This window comes from Carassius auratus, chromosome 9 (assembly GCF_003368295.1).
Source record: "Carassius auratus strain Wakin chromosome 9, ASM336829v1, whole genome shotgun sequence".
NCBI classification, from domain to species: domain Eukaryota; kingdom Metazoa; phylum Chordata; class Actinopteri; order Cypriniformes; family Cyprinidae; genus Carassius; species Carassius auratus.
The window spans coordinates 8,358,471-8,382,799 of record NC_039251.1 but is presented as its reverse complement, the minus strand read 5'-3'; the positions used below and the strand labels follow the sequence as shown (position 1 = coordinate 8,382,799).

At 35.7% G+C, this 24,329-nt stretch overlaps 1 protein-coding gene across 10 annotated transcripts in view; it reads right to left on the bottom strand.

Annotated features, from left to right (window-relative positions):
- LOC113108284 (tensin-1-like) overlaps positions 1-24,329 on the bottom strand; it is a 242,767-nt gene that overhangs the window by 115,027 nt on the left and 103,411 nt on the right. The window contains exon 1 of one of the 10 annotated variants that reach the window (XM_026271228.1): positions 5,858-6,304. The exons of the other annotated variants lie outside the window; for them this stretch is intronic. Within the exon in view, the coding sequence (XP_026127013.1) occupies positions 5,858-5,878 (21 nt within the window). The 5' untranslated portion in view covers positions 5,879-6,304. Of the gene's footprint in view, positions 1-5,857; positions 6,305-24,329 lie in introns of those variants that run through there. 10 annotated transcript variants of the gene reach the window in all.

The following is a 24,329-nucleotide window of genomic DNA, read 5'->3' as shown; positions in this document are numbered from 1 at the left end:
TGATCAGGCCCAGACTGCTTTTTGTAGCAAAAACGCTAGAATTATGCTAAATGGAGCTGAAATGTAATCAAATTGGTCGAAATATATAATAAACAAACAAGGTGCAGTGAGTATATAGAACTAGTGAACTACTGGGTGTGTGTTTGTTTTTGTTTGGGCGTAAAATTTATATTACAAATATTCATACAAACAAATTCAAAACACATAGCATCACCTTTTATAAAAAATATAAAACAAAAATAAATATTTGTATTTAGCAAGGACGTATTAAACTGAACAAAGGCGAAAGTAGAAACATTTACATTGTTACAAAAATATTCTGTTTCAAATAAACACTGTTGCTTACAATTTCAAAAAGTTCAAAAGAACTATTTTTTTTCCACAAAAATCTTAAGCAGAACATTCATATAAACTGATTATTAATTGATAACAATACAATATTACTTGAGCACCAAATCAGCGTATAAATAAAATGGAAAATATGAATAAAAATTCATATAAACTGTATTACTGTATGATAATATTTTACAATATTTCACTGTTTTTATTGTATTTAAACAAAATATATTCAGCCTTGGTTACAATTTGAGTGTTCTTTCAAAAACATACTGTAAATTATATATTTTAAACAAAAATGTGTGTTAATTTCACCTGTTTTTTTTTTTTTTTTAGTGATTGATCTAAAGCGCAGGATGGCCAACATAAATAAAATGTAATTATGCAGCGATTGAGCAAATACATAAAACTGCTGAAATGTATTTATTTACACACCACATTTCTCCACATCTCGCTGCTAAATTCTGCAAGCGCAGATTCCATGTGAGTCTCGTCATAAGGCAAACATCTGCAGTAAGCAGCATGCTATTTGGAAATAAATATTAGTTTTCCCTTGATAAGACATGTGAGAAGTACAAGAAGGACCTGCTTCAATATAGAAAGAAGAAAAGAAAAACCCTGGACAATAAAGAAAGTTGTTTTGTCATGGTATGAATTTGGGGTAAAGATCCCCAGGTTTGATGCAGTGAGAGTTAAAACATGGCACGAGAATGTAAACAAGCTTAACGACACTCAAAAAATACTCTCAAATTTACGAGTCAGTTACGAGTCCTATCATTTACCTCCAAAGCTGTAATTTCTGTTTATGCACGTTGCGAATGCCTCTTAACAAGCCAGTGTTCAAACCAAACTGCTCTTTTGCATAATCCGCTGGTATATTTGAACATCCACGTTGGATGCTGCTTTTCTAAGAAGAAAAGTGAGTCGATCTCAACATTGGACGGCTGGCCAAACTCTCTAATGGCAGAGATGCAGATTTATTTATATGGCGGAATCCAAGCCGACACTAAATACATCTTCCAGCCGTGAGATCAAATGATCCTTGAACTTCCATAAGAGCCCATTTTTTTAATGCACATTTATCACACAGAATTCCACACCGGACAGTGTTAGAGTGCTGTGGATCTGGATTCGTCTGCTTTGCTATGCGTAAGTGGGAAATGTTGGAACTGCAGTAACAGAGGAGCTTGAGGAGCCTATAAATCACAGCTGAAGCCAACAGGAGGAATGCCGAAGAAAACTCTCTTTCGATGATTACCAAGAAACCAAGCGTAGACCATAAAGCAAAAGAAAGCGTCTTCTCTGCGTGTCTTGTTAATATTTGAAACCATTAGCGAAAATCAGCCAACAATTTACCAATAACAATCACAGATCACTTTGCAATTTTTTTTTTTCCAAGTAGAATTCTGTGGAACGTTAAAAGAGTTAAACATTATAAAAATGCATTGATTAGAGTGAGGAATTTGTCCGAATGAAGAATTATTTTATTAAGTTGAAAATGTTTAATCAAACCAGTAATCAGAAATATTTTTTTATAATTTTTATTAAGTCTCTTTTGCTTACAAAAGCTGTATTAATTTGATTTAAAATACAGTAAATCTAAAATATTCTGAAATATTCTTACTGACTTACTAAAAAATCTTACTGGCCCCAAACTTTTAAACTGTAGTGGAATTTCCAAACTGTACTAGAGTTCTGTAAATCTCTACTGTAAAGCGCCAATATTGGCAAGCATAATAAATGTACTTAATGAAAACTTATATAAGGAAGTTGATTGATATAGACGCAATGGGATGTGTATAGCTTTGTGAATCTGCAGAGCTTTCTGTGGAGATCTGAATATTCATACTCCGTGTGGGACTGACAATAACTCACTGGAAGAAACAGAAACTTTCTCTTAGAAGAAAAAAGCCTTCAGCATCAAACGGTTGGCAGCGATCACGGATCAGACAGCTTAGCAGGGAAACCAACAAAATGGTCAGTTAATTAGCCCTTTTTGATTGACCGCAAATCTCCTTCTTTCATATCTGAGTCACTGCAGGTTCTTAAGCTCCATCAGCTGATAGTTTTACTGGTGCTTCGGCATGCAATGAAACCTGCGTGAAGCTCACATGCAAGATCAAATACAGTAGAATATGCGGCACATGCAAAAATGAACTGAAAGGACGGAGGAATTAAACACATTTGTTATGAGGGAAATTTAAACCATCTATTTCCCCCTCTCGCTATCTCTAGATAATGATAAATACACTAGATGTGTTCACAACAGCTTTATTTCTTTTTCCCCTCAATTTGAGTCAAATTAGTCAAAATTGCATCTGCAAACATGCCAAAAACACAAAGTGTGCATTCTTTCCCATGCATGAGGTTGAATGGATGAGAGGGGAACAAACAAAGCTATAAATGTTGCAAACATTGCACAGACGGCATGATAACGCTTTACAGCACCAGATCGTCATCAGAGTTTGGCCAAATGAGAATTTGCAATAACTGGCCTGGTACTTGAAAAGCCACAAGGTTCATCTAACCTCTGATGCCATAAACACATTAGTTGAGTCTGCAGCATCATAAATAACCGACACTAAAGAGTCTGGCGTCTGACAGTTAAGGTCATTGTCTGTCCTGACCTCTGGGTCATCAGGTTATGTCTGGTCAATGGAGAAAAAAAAGGGTTTGAGCAAGGGTGAATGTTTTTAAAATATGTCCAGGTCATTGATTTTACACACACACACACACACACAGATATATAACATATATTATATACACATATATTTAAAGTCGCGACAACAGTTACATCACTTTCCCACCGTGACACCGTCCCCATCGTCGTTTTGAATTTTTTAAGTATTTGTTTTTTCTTAAAATATTTATTTTAATTAGGTAAAAAAAATAATTATAAATCATTTAGTTTAAAAGAAAGCATACACTATAATTAAAAACTGAACGCAGCTACAATGCTTCGTGCCAAGAGACAGTCACTTCAGAGATCAGCATAACCACGTCATCTCTTCTCCCTGTGCAGCATCTCATTAAAGATGACATATTGGCCACATCGGAAAAGGACGGCCAACTGACAGCCAACCTGAAGGCTGGAATTATATCTATTTTAAGGGGGTCGCACACCGGACGAACAGCGCAGCGCCACATCTTTAAAATTCGAACACATTGTTTTCTATGAGTGTATGCACACTGGCAGCGACATTCAGCGTCTGTCTGCGAGGTCCAGCTACGACTCGGGACGCTTTTCATATTCCTGCCGCACCACAGAGCGCCATCTGCGTAGTTTTATATAAAATTAGCTGGAAATTGAGCTTGTGCGTATAGAATGTGCGTGTCCGGTGTGCGATGCCTCGAGATGTTCTAGATGTGGCGCAGCGCTTCTCATCCGGTGTGTGACCGCCTTTAGACAAGAAATATGAAGCTCTGTCAGAAGCAAGCAGGCAGCTCATGCACAAGACAATATTCCTGGACCCGCGCTACCGGGATGACTACGACCAGACTGTTGAAGAGAACGAGAAACGGGCATTCTCAGTAGGGAAGCGCAGTCAACGCACCACGTGAGAGAAGAGAGAGAACAAAATGAGGAGGAAGCCGTCATCGAGCCGCTGCCCCCCCCAAAAAAAACTCTGAAAGCACTGTTAATAAATGCCAATTTATAGTATTTTTAATTAGTAAGTTTAAGTTTTTATTCTATATTCATTTCTAATTTATACGGCTTTATCTTATTTAAACTTTGTGTAATTTATTTAGCCCTATTTTATTTTCTTAATAATAAAAAAAACATTCTAATATTGGCTAAGCAGTAAACGTTCTATGGTTATTTGTTTGGGTCCACATTTTGCCGATTTTCAGTTTCTTTCTTTTTTTTTTTTGCCTATGCATTGTGGTATTTTTATTTGTTATGTTAATAAAAAGTCTGTATTTAATATCAGTGAGTTTTTTTTTTGTTTGTTTGTTTGTTTTGTCCATTCAAGCAATTGACGCCGGTTTGCCAATTGCCGTTAATTCGAAAGTGAACGTATGACGTGCACGCATTTATAAGCTATTTAAAAGCAAGGAAGCGAGGAAAAGAGGACATCCCCCTCCCATCCATCATTAATTGTAATAAAAATGAAATGAAGAAAAATGCAAAGAAATAATAGAAGTCTGCATGTTATTTTAGAGTGTTTCTTATTTTGGAAATATGTCCAGGACAGGTTCTTCACAGGTTTGGTGGGATGCATATACAGAAGAGAACGCCACACGCCGTGGTGCTGGTCTGCACCACAGGAGGACGGCTATTGTTCAGGATTTTACAGCAGCTTTGTCAAGCTGTCAGACGCATTTGTTACAGCAGAAATGGAAGCTCTGAAAACATGCCACTCAGAGACCCGAATCAAAGCTGAGTGTCATCGCTGTGAGATCACAGTGACACCTACACCAGACCGAAGACTCACGCTAACACTGACAGCGGAGTCTGACTCCAGGTCTCACTTTACACTCTCAGCAGATCCAAACTGCACATAAACACAAGCAGACAACCAGCATATAATTAGGACCAATTAAGCCACGTCACAAATATTTAAATAGCAATTCATGTGAATGAAAATTCATCAATTGTAAAAGCAATTCAAGTTCAATGTTGATTTGATTCCGTTCAATAACTGTGTCATTGTTGCAAATTTAGTATCATTATCCTGCTCAATTCAGTTCACATTTTGAAGGCTAATGAACTTTTTAAGTTCACTATGGAAGCTGTAAATCTTCCTAATATTTAAATGCAATGCCTTTAGAAACATTGAGCTGGGTCTCACGCCAACAAAACCAAACAAACAGCATCACATAAATGAAAAGACAAATTACTACAGCAAAGAGAAAGCTTTTCAGTAAATGATGACTTCAATTTCAGTCTGTTCCTCGCACAAAACAATTGACGACTTCAGATATCTTGAAGTATAGTCATAGACTTTTTTATTCTAATTCTGAGAAGTTTAAAGGTATGAACTCTTCTTCAAAACACCATTAAACAAAGTCAAAGATTTGATGATGAATAAAGACTAGTTTAATTTTTAGATGAACTATTCCTTTAAAATCACTTCTATTTTATACAAAACAGATTCAGAATCAACTGTGGAAACTCAACCCAGGAGTTCAGATTCTGCTGTAAAGCACAATCACATGAAGACAAAGTGTCAATATTTAGCTCAAATCAGTTCAGCTTTGGTTTAGTTTAGTTACACCAGCAGTTTGATTTACTTTCAGCATCGGGTCTCATCCCAAAGCCAGCTAAATGTCTTCTTGACATCACCACAGCAGTCCCGCGCTTTTCACAAACCTACAAGAGCTGCTTGACTGTTCTCTTCTCACACGTTCTGCAGTCTGAGCTCGACTTAAACACGTCTGCGAGCACTTAGTCTCTGTCTTCACACAGAACAAGCAAACAAACCATCAGAGGCACACACACACGCGCAGCTCCGAGAGCAAATGAGGTTAAAATTCCCCAGATATCTGAGGAGGTTCCCAGCTCCCGCGATCTCCCTACCTGAAACACAGCGGTGGCCATCCTCGATGGGTGTGAATGTGTGTGTGTGTTTCAGCCCCAGCGCCGCATTCTCCTCCGAGCTGAGAGTGTTGCGGGATCGTCCGGTCTGGATCTTCGGCAGCGCAGCGCACCTCTCTCAAACACACGCTATAATCCAGCCAGCAGGAGTGAGTTGTAGATATAGATGTAGATGTGCGCAAACACAGTGATTTTCTTGGCTTCCCGAGAAAGGCTGAAATGTTGACTCACATTCCCAGTTCGCTCTAGCCAAATAAAGAGGACCATAAAAGATATTCACACTTTATATGGCTATGGACTAAGAGAGGAGGTCAGATCCTGACGAAGCACCTACAAACTCAATGAGCGCACGGCACGGAAATCTAGGAAGTCTAGCTGCAGGCTACTGCCATTCCCCTTTCCCTCTCACTTGTTTGCCCTCCCTTTTTTGCTCTCTCTCTCTATCTCTCTCCCTCCCCTTTGCTCACTGTGAGCATTTATGAAACAGACAGGGGAAAAAAAAATCCTTAGAAAAATATACACAAGGTCTAAAATTAACTCTCATCAAGCACCAAATGCATGGGGGGTGGGGTATTTTTAAGCAAAATTACACATCAGTTGGCCAGTTACATTAAAAGTGCATTTGTTAATAATATTTAGACTAATAATCGAGAGAGAGAAAGAGAGAGAGAGAGAGAGAGAACTTAATAGTTTAAGACAACCAGGTTCAGAATGTCTCAATTTGTTTTTTGTTGGATAAGCTGAAAACAACTGAAAAGTTGACAAAACTCTAAAATCTTGTGAAGCTGGTTGCCTTATACTTTTGAGTTCTCAACTTGTTTATTTTTTTTATGTTTTTTTTTTTTACAGTATACTGTATATATAAGCAATTTTTGAAAAGCTTTTTTCATATATATTCATACACACATTTTTTAAAGGAACATATAAATCTATTTGTAAAATCTTCATAATCACAATAAAATAATGTTACAAAACAAAATAAAAAACAAGGAAAGTAGTTTATGGTTGGTAAATATCTAGGTGAATCTCGTCCAAGTTATGTCTGTATGCCAAAAGCAAAAAAAAAAAAAAAAAATTAAGAAAAAAAATATATTATTCTAAACCGTCACAGAAATGAGAATTCACCCAAACACAGCTGAAATCTCCAGCAGGTTTTGTGGGTTTTGACAGACAAAAGCCTTTCAGCCTCCTCATCAGCCCACCACTCTGCGCTCTCCTTCTCTAGTTGTTATCAAGTTCTCAGTTTACAGGTTTAACATGAGTTGACAAGCTCAAAGGCAGGCTGAGTTACGCAGAAGAGCACCCAGCGTGAGCTGTGTAGCTGTAAAGCACTGATCTGAAGAACAACACCGAGCCTAACGCTCTCCCAGACCGACTCGGGATTTATAAAACAAACGACTTCAATCCTCCATAAACCAGCCAGAGTGCTTGAGCTTCTGAAGGATACTCACTGACTGATGGATCACAGACAAAACACAACAACACAAAATTTATACAACTGCTCCTGGAGGAAATACCAATGCAGCAAAGTAGCAAGTCCTAGTTCTTTTATCATGGTCATCACACTCAATGTGGATGTGCATGAGAATCAAAACATAGCACACATAGCATAAAGGCTAAATACAAGCCAGACAGAAGAGCTCAAACTCAATTTAGTGTGCAAATTGATATATATGCAAGTATTCGATTGTTGGTTACGTTTTCAATGCTAAACATTTCAATCAAACCAAAAGAGAGATTTACGAACTTAACTGATTAAATCTACAAAGCAAGGTATGAACACAGTATGCACAATTCAGTGTTTCAAGCCACTGATCTATATATCTATACTTGAGTTCAATCCGCCATTTGACTAACCCCTACCAGCAGAGAGCACCATTGAGTCACATGCAAACCGCTGACCTAAAATCACCCGATTTGAAGCAATGATTTGAACGGGATTAGTTTTTCTATTATTTCTATGTAAATTAATCTTTACTTCAGATGTTATCTGCAATGTTTATGGTATTTTTGCGCAAGGATAGTGATAAATTTAAATGGGTTAATGGGTTAAATGGGTTAGGTGGGTTTGTCTGCTGCGCACTGCCAACACAGGTAGCTGATCCAACACAAAATACACCCTATTTCTTTATGTACGTAATTATTCAGGAATTATTAAACATGAACCTATTAGTATCAGAAATTCATATACAATGAATAATACAATAGCCTCTGTAACTATATTGCTTTATACTGAAATGAAAAGCTTACCATCTTGAAATAAAGCTTCATATCCGTACTGTATGTAATCAGCTATTTCTCTGAATAATTTAAGATGTGTTTATGTTTAATGTTCTGATTGAAAAACTAAATCTATTTCAGACTCTAAAAGATTGCGCAAATATGTTTACTAGCATTACGTTTCCACATAAAATGTTGTTTACTAAATTAATAATAAATTTAACAACCGTTTTAACTTGCTTTAAAATGAACGATGTTTCAGTTAGCGCCTACTGTATGAATAAAAACACTATAACAAATTATATAAACAACGAATAACTACAAGGCGAATAAAGGTATATGTGTACACAACAAAGCATACATTTTTCTTCACATTTCAGAACGAGCACTTTGTCTTTTGTTATATATATGTTGAGGTCGTGTCCGTCTGATGTTTATCATGTTCATGATGTTCGCTACTGTAACGTTAATCAATGTAGCTTTTTAATAAGTAACATTAGGGGAAATTCCCGACATAAAAAAAAATATTTTTTTTTAATTACGTTTTTTTTTTTTTTTTTTTTGTAAGAATGTACATATAGGCCTAGATACTTCAGATTTAAAAAGCTGACTTGTTAGGTGATGTTTTCTCATTAAATTAATATGATTTCTTATTAATTAAATGGAATGTATGGGAATACTACAGATTACCAATATGGCGGCGCGGCGGCTTCACTTTCATGATGTCATGAGCAATCCAGTTCTATAGATCAGTGGATCAAGCTTAAATAACTGAAGAAATTTAAACACTTGCAGTTAAAATAAATCCTAATCAGAATGTGAACAGCATGGAATTTTACTACTAGCTTCAGGGCTGTTTGAGACCAGACAGAACCGACGCAATTACTGAGAAGATACTGACTGATTTAGTGCTGAAACCTTCTGCCCTCAGGATACAAACACTTACTTTCAACTTCTGATTCTCCTTTAGTTTAACTACAACAGCACATTAGGGCTGAATTGATTTCATAAAATAGTTGTATTAATTTGTAAATAATATTTATTTAAAAATGATTAATATTTAAAGAATACCAAAAAATTATAAAAAAATAAACTAAATTTTCATTATATATATATATATATATATATATACACAAATATATACACAAATATATATATATATATATATATATATATATATATATATATATATATATATATACACACACACACATATATATATATATATATATATATATATATATATATTAGGGGTGTAACGGTTCACAAAATTGACGGTTCGGTACGATACGATACACTGATGTCACGGTTCGGTTCGGTACGCTTTAGATACAGCAAAATGTAAAAACATCTCAACTTTTCAGAATGCCGCAAGCGCACCGCGGGTCATGTGACAAGAACTAACCAATCAGCTTCATCCTTTCCCGTAACAACGTTGAAAGCTCAGCAAAGATGAAGGAACAGCTGATCGTAGTTGTACATGGATTGCAATTTTGAAATAGATTTAGTAACAGAGCTACTGCAAGCGATTTTTAAAGCTGCAAATCCATTTATCCTTTGCTGAAATTTCCGCGTCTTCGTGGAGAGAGCACGTCATTGTAGCTTAGCAAAGACAGACGCCTCAGGAGCGCTTCTGCCTGAGCGCTTTGGAAAGGAGGAGAAAGACGCGCCTAGTGTTTTCCACGCATTTTTAGGCGCGATATGTGAACGGCCCCTAAGGCGCTCGCTCACTCAGCACGTGCTGAAGGCTCGTTGCAAAATGTCTAATGCATTTAACAGACCAGAAATAGAAGATCCTCCAATAACCAACATGTCTGGTGTTTGGGTGCACTTTGGATTCCCTGTAAGCTATAATGGTGATGATAGAATGAATGGTAAATAGTAAGATCTCATATCCGCGGCTATAACGTAAATGTAACGTAAATGCAGTCTTTTGTCCTGTTTGAATCATTTGGAAATGTCTGCCTAAATGCTGCGGGGATCGTTTGTTGTGTGTATGTTTCTCCTTTTTTTCGTCTTTTCCCAGATACTGACACACTAAGGTGATGTCGGCGTAAATGAGTTGACATGTTTCAAGTATTCCCGCTGGTGTACACTATTGTCATGTAGATGCGACACACCGTTGTTTTTTTTATCCACAACTCTCTTGCCATCACCATTATAGCTTAAAGGGAGTCCAAAGTGCACCCAAACACCAGACCTGTTGGTTATTGGAGGATCTTCTATTTCTGGTCTGTAAACGCACTGGCCACCGCGTACCGTGCATGAACTGCTCGCTCACTCAGCGCGTACTGAGTGAGCAAGCGCCTGACTGAGTAGCCTAACATAAACATATAAATATAAGTTGGTGTTTTTTTTCTTCTTCGGGGGTTTTAGGGGCGTTGCCTATTACGTTGTTTGGGTTATTGGGCTACCTTGTTGAACGCATATCATTATATTTCTCTTTTTTTTTCAAATATAATTAATTAGTCCTACGTATTCAATACAAATACGCGTATTGTTACACCCCTAATATATATATATATATATTAGGGGTGTAACGGTTCACAAAATCACGGTTCGGTTCGATACGATACACTGATGTCACGGTTCGGTTCGGTTCGGTTCGATACGTTTTAGATAGAGCAAAATGTAAAAACATCTCAACTTTTCAGAATGCCGCAAGCGCACCGCGGGTCATGTGACAAGAACCAACCAATCAGCTTCATCCTTTCCCGTAACAACGTTGAGAGCTCAGCCAAGATGAAGGAACAGCTGATCATAGTTGTATATGGATTGCAATTTTGAAATAAATTCAGTAGCAGAGCTACTGCAAGCGATTTTTAGAGCTGCAAATCCATTTATCCTTCGCTGAAATTTCCGCGTCTCATGGAGAGAGCAGGTCATTGTTGCTTAGCAAAGACAGACGCCTCAGGAGAAAGACGCGCTTAGCGTTTTCCATGCGTTTTTAGGAGCGATATGTGAACGGCCCCTAAGGCGCTCGCTCACTCAGCACGCGCTGAAGGCTCGTTGCAAAATGTCTAATGCATTTAACAGACCAGAAATATAAGATCCTAAAATAACCAACAGGTCTGGTGTTTGGGTTGGATTCCTTGTAAGCTATAGTGTCTAAATGCTGCAGGGATAGTTTGCTGCGTGCATGTTTCTCCTTTTTTTCGTCTTTTCCCAGATAGTACTGACGCATATATCCCAGATATTCCCGCTGTTTTTTTTTTTTTGTTTTTTTTTGTAATCCCGCTGGTGTACCCTGTCATGTTGCAGATGCGACATACCGTTGTTTTTTTATCCACCACTCTCTTGCCATCACCATTATAGCTTAAAGGGAATCCAAAGTGCACCCAAACACCAGACCTGTTGGTTATTGGAGGATCTTCTCATTTCTAGTCTGTTAAACGCATTGGCTATTTTGCAACGAGCCTTCAGCGTGTACTGAGTGAGCGAGCGCCTGCTGAGTAGCCTAACATAAACATATAAGATGGTGTTTTTTTCTTCTTCGGGAGTGTCAGGGGCGTTGCCTGTTACGTTGTTTGGGTTATTGGGCTACCTTGTTGAACGCATATCATTATATTTCTTTCTCTCTCTCTTTTTTTTTTTTTCAAATATAATTAATTACTCCAACGAACCGTTCGGTATACATAATGCGTACCGCGTACCGAACCGAAAGCGTCGTACCGAACGGTTCAATACGAATACGCGTATCGTTACACCCCTAATATATATATATATATATATATATATATATATATATATATATATATATATATATATATATATATATATATATATATATATATATATATATATACACACACATTTCTGAATACCATATTTAAAATAAATAAATCAGGAAAAATGTAAGTACATATTATGATTTACTTATTTTTGTAGAGGTTTAACATTAAAAATGTATAAAATATAATAAATAATAAAAACAAAACAAAATAGTAGATAACTTTCAGTGTCTCATGTATTTTTGTTATTATTTTTATATATATATATATATATATATATATATATATATATATATATATATATATATATATATATATATATATATATATATATATATAGTAATTATAATTATGATTATTATGATTATTATTATTATGTTATTAACCAGTTTTCCATTTCCAGTCCTAATATATTGTGGAATTGTGGAAACGACTGCTCCAGGTTAATTCTGAAAAATACAGCTCTTTGTGCTCCTAAAAATACAGACAATCATTTGTTTGGGCGTGACGTCGTGCAATCGTGCCATTTAATCATCATTTCTGATGGTGGTTTCCACGAAGCTAACAATTGAAGGTCTTTTTTCGGAGCGCACCATCCTATTGGAAAACACGAGCTGTTTTGTTTGGTGATATCAAAATAATTATACAGAAGAGCTCTGCTTCAAAGTGAGATGTCTGTTTGGAGTGTCTCTTACCAGATGTTGGTATGATGTGGGATGCAGAATCCAGCATTAATGACAAGCCTGACGAAAGAGGAGGAGAAGAGCTGAGGGAAAGCACAGCGATCCCATCAAGCTAAATATTGGCCTTGTCCCAGATGCGGCACTTGATGTGGACTTTGCTTGTTAGCAAGACCTTTTGTATGTACCTATGTATTACTCAAAAATATGATGTTAGGCACCTTTGTGGTAAACTACTAACAATCTATAGAATTATTTTTTATAGATATGTATATATTTTATTTTAATTATATAAATAAAAAAAGTTTGCTAGATCAATACATAATGTATGCACTATTATTTCCTATTGGTGCTGACTACTGTCTAGTCTGACTTGTGTTAGCTAGAATAATTAATAAACATGGTTCATCAGAGTACTTTTTACTTTCAATACTTAAGCACGTTAAAAATAAAGTACTTTTGTACTTTTACTTAAATGAAATTGAAAACAAGTAATATTTTATTAGAGTAAAAAAATAAATAAATAAAATAAATAAAAATACATGCATGATACTCAATCACATAAAAGATTGCAACCAATTTTAATTTTCATGTGCATGTGAATGAGATCACTGATACTTCAGCAAGACATTCAAAATAGGAGAACTAGCTTGAACAATTATGTATGCATATTTGCTTAGAAACAACAACAGAAACACAAACAAAGAATGCAGACCTGTCTTAAAAAAATCCCCTATTAGAAGCTGGCATGTTATGAGTCTGACATATATCCTGTGTCCTGGATTTTATTATCTTTAATGATCCTCTCTGTGCTGCCTGTAATAAGCATCATTATAAGTAACACTCAGGATGGTGTTTAATGTTTGCAGCTAGTGTAAGAAGAAAAAAATGCCAGGTCTAGCATGGCACCAGAGCCCAAGAGGTCCCAAAACAACAACTGTTCCTCCAACTAGTGCACTACAGGAGAACATTCCCGTGATTCCGAGGAGGAACGTCCTGCTGGAACACGCAGGGGCCAATCAGAGCCCTGCAGAGAGGCAGGTGTGTGAACAAGCAGCCCACCACGCTGTTCATGCTTACATATGGAGCACACATTCAACAAACTGTGAATTTCTCAAGCTGCGGGTGGTAAGGACACAACATCACTACCAATCCTCACCTTTGCTAAAGACATGAACTGATGATCACAACCCCTGTCAGCATATTTTTAAAAAACTGTATAAAGTTGTAGATGCTATAATTAGTAAAACATGCTTGAATTTAACAAGACAGTTTCAAAAGGAAACATGAAAATTCTGTCATTATTTACTCAATCTCATGATGTTCCAAATCTGTATGGCTTTATTTATTAAGATTTTTTCTCTCTCTCTCTCAGGGGTAAAATAACCACAGATTAAATGATTAGTTGCAAGATAAAAATACATATTTGTTGATATAATTAAATCGCAATTAAATTGCAAGGATTATTTTGATTGACATAATAATGTTGATCACTACAACAGCTTAATATTATGTTTAATTTAAACTTTCAATTCATTAATTCACTGACTAAAAATAAAAAATAAATAAAATATAAAATACAAAATACAAATTTTACAAAATAAAAAAAAATATTAAAAATAAATTAATAAAATTACATAATAAAATAAATTAAATGAAAAATCACAATGAAATAATAAAAAATTGAAAATGGTAAAATTAAAATTAAAATTAAATTAATATGAGCTGTAGTGACTTATAGAAATATGATTAAGTTCCAAAATTGCATGACTTAGACAAAATTGTATGAAGCTATTTATTTAGTTTAAGTTAAATCGTTTTTAGTTCAAACTAATACTACTGATAATAATAATAATAATAATAATAAAAATAACAAGTTTTATTATTATTATTATTATTATTATTATTATTATTATTATTATTATTATTATTATTATTGACCTATTAGACCTACTACCACACATAATTTACCACAAACTTAAATAAATGCATGGGCAAAGGTAAAAATGTATTTGATTTGTGTTTATTATTATTGCAATAATATTGTTTATTAAATAAGTTACATTTAATGTGTGCTACGCTAGCCGTTTATTTGGACTGAAATGGACCAGATAAACTGGTTCCAGGGCCATCAAACATGCTGTAATAATTAATGACAACTTCAATTGTTAGGCAATCAACTTAAACATTGCATTTATTCTAAATTAAGTTGTTCTAAGTCAGTGTTGTTTGCTGGTTGAACATAATTTAATTAGAAGTTGACCCCCATTTAGTCTGTTGTGTTGCAAAGATTATAAGTTTGGAACCTATAAACAATTAAAGAATGCTCATTTTGGGGCGAATTATCCCTGTAATGCACTGTTGGTGGACATGCATTATGAACCCTGCTGTACAATGACTCCATACATGGAATGGAATTGTTTTTATGACTCTCAACAAAGTTTTTGTCCAAGAAGACCAATTCAATGAGGTCACACGCTATCAAGTCTACTCACAGTCAGGCTCACTGTAGGAACCCAACACTGCTCAAATCAACTGAATGTACACACATATGTTCATCAAAAACACGCAGACTCACACACTCTGGCAGAGTGATGACTACGTCCACATATCGGGTTCCTACAGACACAGAAGAGCCAATGAATGCCAAGCAATGGAAATAATCAACATATACAGCAAGAGAGAACATTCTAGGTCGGAGCATAGACAGGAACTTTAGTGCTGTGACACTGCAAGAAAGAAATCCTGATGAATGACTGCTGATTTTTAGGTTTTGGTGAAAAACACTCTGAGCCAGCAGGAATTCTCTGGGATTAGCATGTGGGCAGTCCAGACTCAGACATCTAGTCTTCATCTGCACAGTAATGCATTTTTTTTTAATTGGTACAAATGCTAAATGCTGTTATTTGAAACTTTCAGTTTAAAAAAAATTAAAAAAAATATTATATATATATATATATATATATATATATATATATATATATATATATATATATATATATATATATATATATATATATATATTCAAATAAAAAACTGTTAATTTTAAATGCAATACTATTCCACTGTACTTACTGTACTTTTTTATAAATGCCGCTTCAGTGATCAACAATCAGAAAAGATGGTGAGAAATATAATTTCAAAGCAAAGAGACGCAGAGCATCGCTGTCTTCCATCAGTACTCATTTACCCCTCATACAAATGCGTGTATGATGCCTTCCATCTCATGGTTCACCTGCATTGTTCAATGCAGACATTGCATGGAAATCATCTAAACTGATATGACTGACTCTGGTCATGTGGTACTAAATAAACGCTCTCCATTCTCTCTAAACACTACCATCTTGCTGCATCTTGTTACTAGAGGAAGAGTTTTTCTGACTGCAGAGCTGACATGCTATGATCCTGAAGGTCTGAATGTTCTGCAGTGTGAGTCAAACACATTTTGATGATTCGGTGAGATCTTGTTCTCTCACACGCTCAGTCGCTCACACTTTATTGCCCTCCGTATGCAAGCATGAGCCAGGCTGATAAAAACACAATCAAATAAAGCAGGTTTTGATCAAACTGAACATTTGGAGTGACCCTTCATAGACAAACATTTGGCTTCAAAAAATACTTTTAGTTAAAACTTTTAAAAGCACTGATGTTATAAGATATAGGCTTTAAAGAGGCTAGAAAGATAGATAGATGAGAATGAGTTAAATTGAGAAAGATTTTTTTTTATACGTTTTAAAAAATCCAGTTTGTACAATAATGGTGTACTGATCAGACACACACACCCGCCTGAACTCCACCCAACAGAGAAACTCATAATACATACTAATATCCCTCATGGCAGTGCCAATGTCACGATGCAGTCTGTTTCTAATAAAACATATCATTTGTGTCTCTCTGTTTCCAGCATGTGTATTCTTTCTCCTCTTCTGCTCTTCCCCAATGGCTCATGCTGCTTCTCCCTTGGCCTGCTGTTTACATATTTTCCATAATGTCTTGATTACTCCATCTCAACCAGTTTGGGTGTTGCTGTTTGTTTTCCCAACTGTATCTATGCCTGCAGCGTTGAGAATTGAGTAGGAAGAGGAACACATAAATCATGAATGATGAGTAATCATACTCCACCGTCTGACAGAGAATGCACAGACAGACTCACGCTTGTTGGCTCATGCTGGGATTGTAAACGCAGTCTGTATGAAAACACTTAACCTGATCTAATGAACCTCTAGGGTGCATGCGATGTCCAGAAGTGTGCTTAACTTCTCTTTGCATGTCCTCTCAAACAGCGATCAACTGCCCTTCGGAGCTAAAGTGTGCCTCATTAAGTACTGTATATGTTAAAGGTACCAACAAATTAACAAAAGAACTCATGTGGAACAGTTTCCTTTCAGTTTAAAAGCTTATAGTTGATTTAAGTGTCAAACAAAATCATACTGAGATTATAAAATCATAACGAGACAAATATAGCAATTTTGAAGTGATTACCAGGTTAAACCAACCAACACTTTACAATGAGGTCTAATTTGTTAATGCATTTGCTAACAAACTATCAACAAGCAATAAATGTTTTATTCATTATTTTATTTAATTATTATCTATTCTTTGTTTTTTATTATTTTAATAATAAACAGTGATAGTGATAGAGTAAGAGCTGCAGTTCCTAAAAAACATTTCTACTCAAAATGTTACTCAAATAACAGTAACAGAATCCCAGGTAATCCACACAAAATGTACTTTCATTATCCAGACAACTCATTCATTGTGTACTGTGACAAAGGGGTGCAGGGGTCAAAGCTCGTGTACCATAAACCCTACATGACGTCTCAAGTTCATATATAGCACACATAATACCGTAGATGAGAGAGAGATGAAATCATGAAACACAGTAAGATCACATTCTCTTAAAGCTAAAATCACACACAATATTCAAAACAAATTTCCTGTTACAGCAGAAATCACCAAGCCCATCCAAAATCACCATGTTTATCCATGATATAATATTTCTTTCTTATTTTTTTTAACATTATATGTTTTAATATTATATTTGTAATTATATACAGTATATATATATATATATATATATATATATATATATATATATATATATATATATATATATATATATATATATATATATATATATACTGTATATAATATATAATACTGTATTTTTTTTTTTTTTTTTTTTTTTTTTTTTTTTTTTTCTGTTGACATACATTCTTTCAGCTACCAATAAGACTGCAGTACTCTGTGCTCTATTTAACAATCCACTCCAGAGAACTGCAGAAAAGAATGCATGTCCCATCTGGACGTGTTCATAACTAAACATCTGATATGATGCAAGCTCTGGTGTTTTTTGTCTGCAAGTCAGGTACATGTGTTCACATCACAAAACGTGTCTCCTGAGGTAAATGATCCCGCTGTGTGAGAGAGACTAACTCCTCATGAACTCTGAAATGAGTCGAATGTCAAGCACAGGCTTAGAAACATCTGGAATAGAAGCTCAGCTGTGTGACTGCAGAGACCTACAGAATAATCATGACGTATGTGCGCACTGCATATTGATGTATAGCGAAAAGATTTTAATTTGTGTGATACAGGCTACACTTTTAATGAGATTCTACTCAATATATACTGCAATATTTATGCATTTGTCTGAAAATCCTAATAGCCATTGTTGTCAAGAAGATAAAATATTTAATAATCATTTTATGCTTTTTGTGACATTTTAATAAATTACCAATGTAGCAATAACACTTTGGAGTAATGATGCATAATGAATCAGACATTTGAATCGATTCATTAAAATGCACAGTTTGATGCACTGATTTGAAAAAATGAATCAAATGAATTTCCTTTCAATGCAAATAAAACTAGTCTAAATGCATAGTCTCAAAAAAAAAGTGCATTAAAACCATCATTGTGATATGCAGGACACTGCTTTACGAAAAAGTTGTTTCTTTCAAAGCTATATACAGTGTATGACCTGTGACCTTTAATTAAATCAAACATTGCATTAGTCAAGTAATCAAGACTTTGGATTCATATGCTTTGAATCATTACATAATATTCTCACTCCTCTACGTCCCTGTGGAATGGCCACTATCATCACCTCTCGGCTTCAATCTCGTTCAGTTTCACTCTATAAATCTCCGGAAATCATATTCCTGTCCCAAAGAGCACATGGGAGTTGACTTCCTTCAAGAGACGTCTCACTCGTCAACAGCACAGAACATCAAATGCTTCAATCCATCGGTGACTTTACAATCTGTTTACCTTCCATAATTAGAGTCACAAAGGCTTGTTGTTGTGCAGGATAAGAACATCATGAGAGATCTGGATATGAACAGCTCAATTATAGTCGATGGGCACACCCTAAAACCAAGAAGACCGTGTGAAGGCATTGTTTCCAGCAGAAGAAGGCTGGAGCCGCTCTGCAGTGCTAAGGACGTGCAAAACCTGAGAAAAACAGATGAGAATCAAAGGCTGGGAGCTGAGCCAGAGAGGAGGGACTCAAGAGCGAACAAGAGGAAAGCAGTGGAGTCTCAGGGATGAAGCTAATGGCCAAAACCCTCTCGCTTTGCCCTCCGCGTCTGGGAGTCGTAGAAAACCTTTAGAACATCTTGAAGAACATCCTGGCAACCACCCAGAACACGCTAGTAAGTTTTGTACAGGCAAACACCGCTCACATTTTTCATAAAATGCAAGTCATTATTATTTTGGACTGCACTCAAGAGAAATAAACCTTTTAAAATATAATAACTATGTCCCAAAAAGAAGAGGGGGTCATAGTTATAAAGGCTGCTACGCCCTGCCAAGCTCATCTCCATGCCAAACCCAGAGTCTAGCAACACCCCACAGTGCTATACAACCACTTTACCCCAAACTTCTCTATTACATACCAGACATAAATCATCCTTAATCACAAACTAGTCTCTCTGAAGTAAGTCCCCAGAATGGGAGACAGACCATTGGTTATGAAATGATGCTGAAAGGCCCTGCCAGGGTGCAGCTTGCAACCCTTCTGTGCTCGCATTTGAAGCGATGGACTGTGTTGTAGCGGCATGAGCTGACTAGGGTTAAGAAACAGCAAACCACTTCTAAAATAAAGCTTGCTGCAGGACTGTATCCAAATGAGGCATGACACTCGGCGGCTTACTGCATGGCCACAGGCTCGTATAGAAGCTAGATAAAAACACAGCTTAAAAAACTCAGCATGTGTTCAGAGTTAACAAAGCCGTTGTAAAAATGGGTCACAGAGTAAGAAATGTGTCAACCAGTAGAGAATTTGCTAAATACTAACAGTGAAATCCACAGGAACCATCCTTTGATCATTACAAAACATAATGTGTGAAATAATAATGGCAAAACCTAGAGTGCAAGTAAATCTATATCAAATGTGATATAGAACACAAAACCAGTATTAAAAAAAAAAAAAAAAACTGAGATGTATATATCTCTCGAATATATAAGCTCCCCATTGATGTATGGTTTGTTAGGATCGGACAATATTTGGCCGAGATACAACTATTAGAAAATCTGGAATCTGAGGGTGCAAAAAAAAAAAACATCTAAATACTGAGAAAATCGCTTTTAAAGTTGTCCAAATGAAGTTCTTAGCAATGCATAATACTAATCAAACATTACGTTTAGATACATTTACAGTAAGAAATTAAAAATATCCTAATGATTTTTAGCATTAAAGAAAAATCTATAATTTTGATGCATACAATGTTTTTTTTGGCTATTGCTACAAATATACCCCAGCAACTTAATACTGGTTTTGTGGTCCAGGGTCACAAATGTCTAAAGTCTCTGTTGCACAGCAGCACTACCCTTACCTGGTACCGGAGAGTTTGTAGAATGATATTTCTAGTCCTATTCCTTAATTTCCGAATGCGTGGCAGTGTATTTTGGTACTAAACAACTGCTTTAGCTGTCCCGTAAAATGTTATTGGGAGGAGAGTGTGTGTACAGGAGATCCTGCTGCTCAGAAGCCCAGAACACACATGCTTCCTGTCGACCACACCTGAATCACACTTGAAACTACATGAACACATATGCTTACTTTTAGCAGATAATATCTACACACTCATATACATAAATTTACATATAATCTCTACTCTTCCTCTTCCTCACATATACAACATTATATGCATACTAATATAGGTAAATAGCTAGAAAAAGACAAATGAACCACATACATTACTCTGCTGTGACATTCAGAGATGTGCATTATTCAGAACTGAACCAGGAATTCTCTTTAAATTCTTACATTTGAATTGAATTTAACAGGATTCTCAATTGCAACGTTAATGTAACTGAATTTAAAGAAAATTACACAACTCAATTTTTAACTGGAAAAGCAAATTCTGAATGATGGCTTGACATTCAAATAAGTTTAAACTTTAAAACTTAATCTTAAATGTTAAAATAAGCATTTGGGTTTGAACAGATAGATTGTTAACTCTAAAATCCACATGATTTTAGATTTTTTTCTCCACCTGAACGTTTTTGTCTTGCTAGAAGAAAACTGTCTGGATTTTAATCATTGAGAAGACAAAATGAAAATCTTTGAACTAAATTTTTAACTCGTTTAAAATATTAAATATGATTAAAAAACTAAATCTTAGTCAATTGTATTCCGTGGTTCAGGGTAGAAGAACACTTTATTTTTAAGAATGCATTACCTGTGTTGATCTTATTTGAATTGCAATGCAATAAATTCCTCTTTCTGTTTTTTCAATTTCACTTCTAATTCAACTTGGTGTGGCCAATTTAACTCAAATTCTGTGGTGGCATTTATAAGATCTAGGGATGCAACAATACCATTTTTCAGAACCGATCAGATCCCCAAAAATCGAAGTGTCTGTCGATACCACCCTGATCCAATACCAGCTTAGTTGTTTTATTTATTTTTTCAATCAATGTAGAATTTCTATAATTCCTTTTAATCATGATAATGAAATGATTAATGATTATGATAATGTAATGTTGTAATCATAGACACTTGAAGGAGTGGCCTCGGTTTAACTTAAACTTGTAATAACATCCTAACTGTTCTATTTCATTTAATTAATTATACTGAAAAATCCAATCACTGGCTTTGATTTAATAGAAGCCCCAGCTGAAAGCCAAAGAACAATAGATAGCTGTGAGCACGGAAAGAGATGATGGGAAATCATTGAGGTCAGTGCACTTTGTTTAAACAGATCAAGGACACAAGTCACAAATCTGGCAATGCACCTGCTAAATGAACGAGACAAACTCATCCATGCGCATGTGCAACTCAGTCAGCAACCATATGGGTTTCACACCAGTGTTCAACGGACGGGGTGGAGCGCCGCTTTTCCTGTTCAAGGGAAAAAAACACCCCGGACCAGCTCCCCACGACCAAACCCAGGTCTGAGTCACCCAGTGTACTTCTTGGCTAGCAGGGGACACAGATTTTGGAAGAGGACCCATCATTGTTCTGTCCACACTTAGTTTCTCTATTTGTCCTAAATTGAGACCTTTATACCTTTAAAAGCTCTGTAGGGTCAGCACAGTGAGAACTAGAAGTTGTCTGAGGTGGAAAAACACGCTCCTGGGCAGCCAAATCCAGGAAACCATTGGCTTCTATCACAACTCCGGCCCGTCTGACCTACTCAGGAGCAAAATTGCACTCCTCGAGAGGCTAAAAAAATAAATACAGTAAGGTTATAAGTCTCTTGCTAGCAGTCCTCCAAGCGGAAACCAAGAAACGTTGAGATGAGGAAATGAGGTATAGCGTTGTAAAAGACAATGCTGTGTTTTCAGAGTCTCACGCCAGGACTAACAATGTGCTATAATCTTAAAAGTTTTTTTTTTTTTAAAGTAGAGGAAAAAAATGCTTAGCTGTTTAAGAAAAAGGTGATTTATGATTGTCAGAGTTAGTTCATTTTCTCACATTGACTCCTTGGGAGCTGGACTAAACATTACTCACGCTGTTCCCTTCCAGCAAAGTTCTTAACCTCAAAACCCAACGCACACGTCAAAAACTTTTTCTGCGTGCAAGCAGACAATGGCCAATGCATATCAATGCTCATTTTGGCACTACTGTTGTGCTAATAACATCAATACTCAAGTATTGTCAAATGCCAAAGTGCCATCAAAGGTTTTATGACTGATAAACCATAATAATTCCAAAGGGTTCACAAACTTTTGCTTGCAAGTGTATACATAGCCTATACATGTCAACTGCTCACCACGATTCCCTTCAAAATGCTAAGAACATTTATTTTATTAAAATGGCCAACTGCTTGTCCACAAATGTTACTAACATAAAGCCATGATTTAGCTATGTGTGTTCAAAGACATTCAGAGAAAGCAGGATCCTATATATAGTATTCAAAGGATCTGGAAAGACCAGCTGGAACACAAACAACGACATCAGAGCGCAGACATTCTATAGCCATCATATATTACCAAATTCGGATGTATAGTTCAATAGACCAAAATGACTAATGGCTTTATCTCCTGGTCGGTACAAAGGCAATCTATGGTATTTGCAGCTGCAGCTACATAGGTTAAGTAGAAAGTTTTTCTTCACATAGTTATCATTTTTCTCACTGCCAACGTAAACAAGCATTTCAGGGGCCCAAGTTTAAGCAGTGAAAAAAATAATTCTCGTTCACTTCCATGCAATGGCAAGTCTCTCTCATTTTAATCACACAACTGCTTTTCTAAATTCAAAGACTGACTACATCACTTTATCTGGCTCTGAAGGAACACTTCATAAGTTGGACCTAATTAACAAATATGCCCCTTCATGCGTCCATTTGTAGGAGTCTAAATGAGAAGCTTGCAAGGCAACTAAACTAATAAATGAATAAATCTTGAAGTATTTAAAAAGATTAGAATAAAGTTCCACAAATTATTTATTGACTCATTCATAACACAAGAAACCTACAGACAAAATATCTCAATCATCTCAATCAACGTGAACTGATTCAAAGGATTTGAGTCATTGAACAAAGTTGATTGAGTTAATTATTGACTCACCCAACACAAGAAACTTGCAGAGAAGCTAATCAAGCAAATCAATGAACAAATCTTATTATTGAACTGATTCAAAAGATGTATCTCACTGAATGGTGGGTGAATGGTTTAAGTCATTCATAACATGCAAAAAAAACACACAAAAAAAACCAATAAATCATATTAGTGACCTGATCCAAAAGATTCGACTCAACTGAAATATAAAAACCTACAGAAAAGGTAACTAAAATGAATACATCTTTTTCGTTAATTGATTAAAAATATCTGACTCACTGAACAAAGGCTCGTATATAAGAAGAAACCTGAAGAAAAAAAGCTGCTAAACAAATCAATGAACACTTACTAAATTACTACACAAACAAAACTTTTGTAGAACTTAGGGCTGTGCAAAAAATCGAATGTGATTTTCATGCACATCTAATCAGTAAAGACGCTCCTGTAATTAAAAAGTATTTCTCCCAGCACGTGCGTTCAGATCATGGTTGCCAGGTTTTCACAACAAATCCTGCTCAGTTGCTTCTCAAAACTAGTCCTAAACTAGCCCAATCGCCCAACCCTGATCTTAACACACGTGCTGGAGATAATACTTCCAATTAAAGGAGCGTTTTTACTGATGAGATGTGCATGAAAATCGCATTCGATTTTTTTGCACAGCCCTAGTAGAACTGATAGAAAATTTGAGATATTGCATAAACCTCATTGACTGATTCAATGCCTCACTGAGATGAATCAAAGTCCCCACCACGAGTCATTATTAGTGACACTTATTGTACACTGGAATGAAACATTTCATCTTTAAGAAACGTG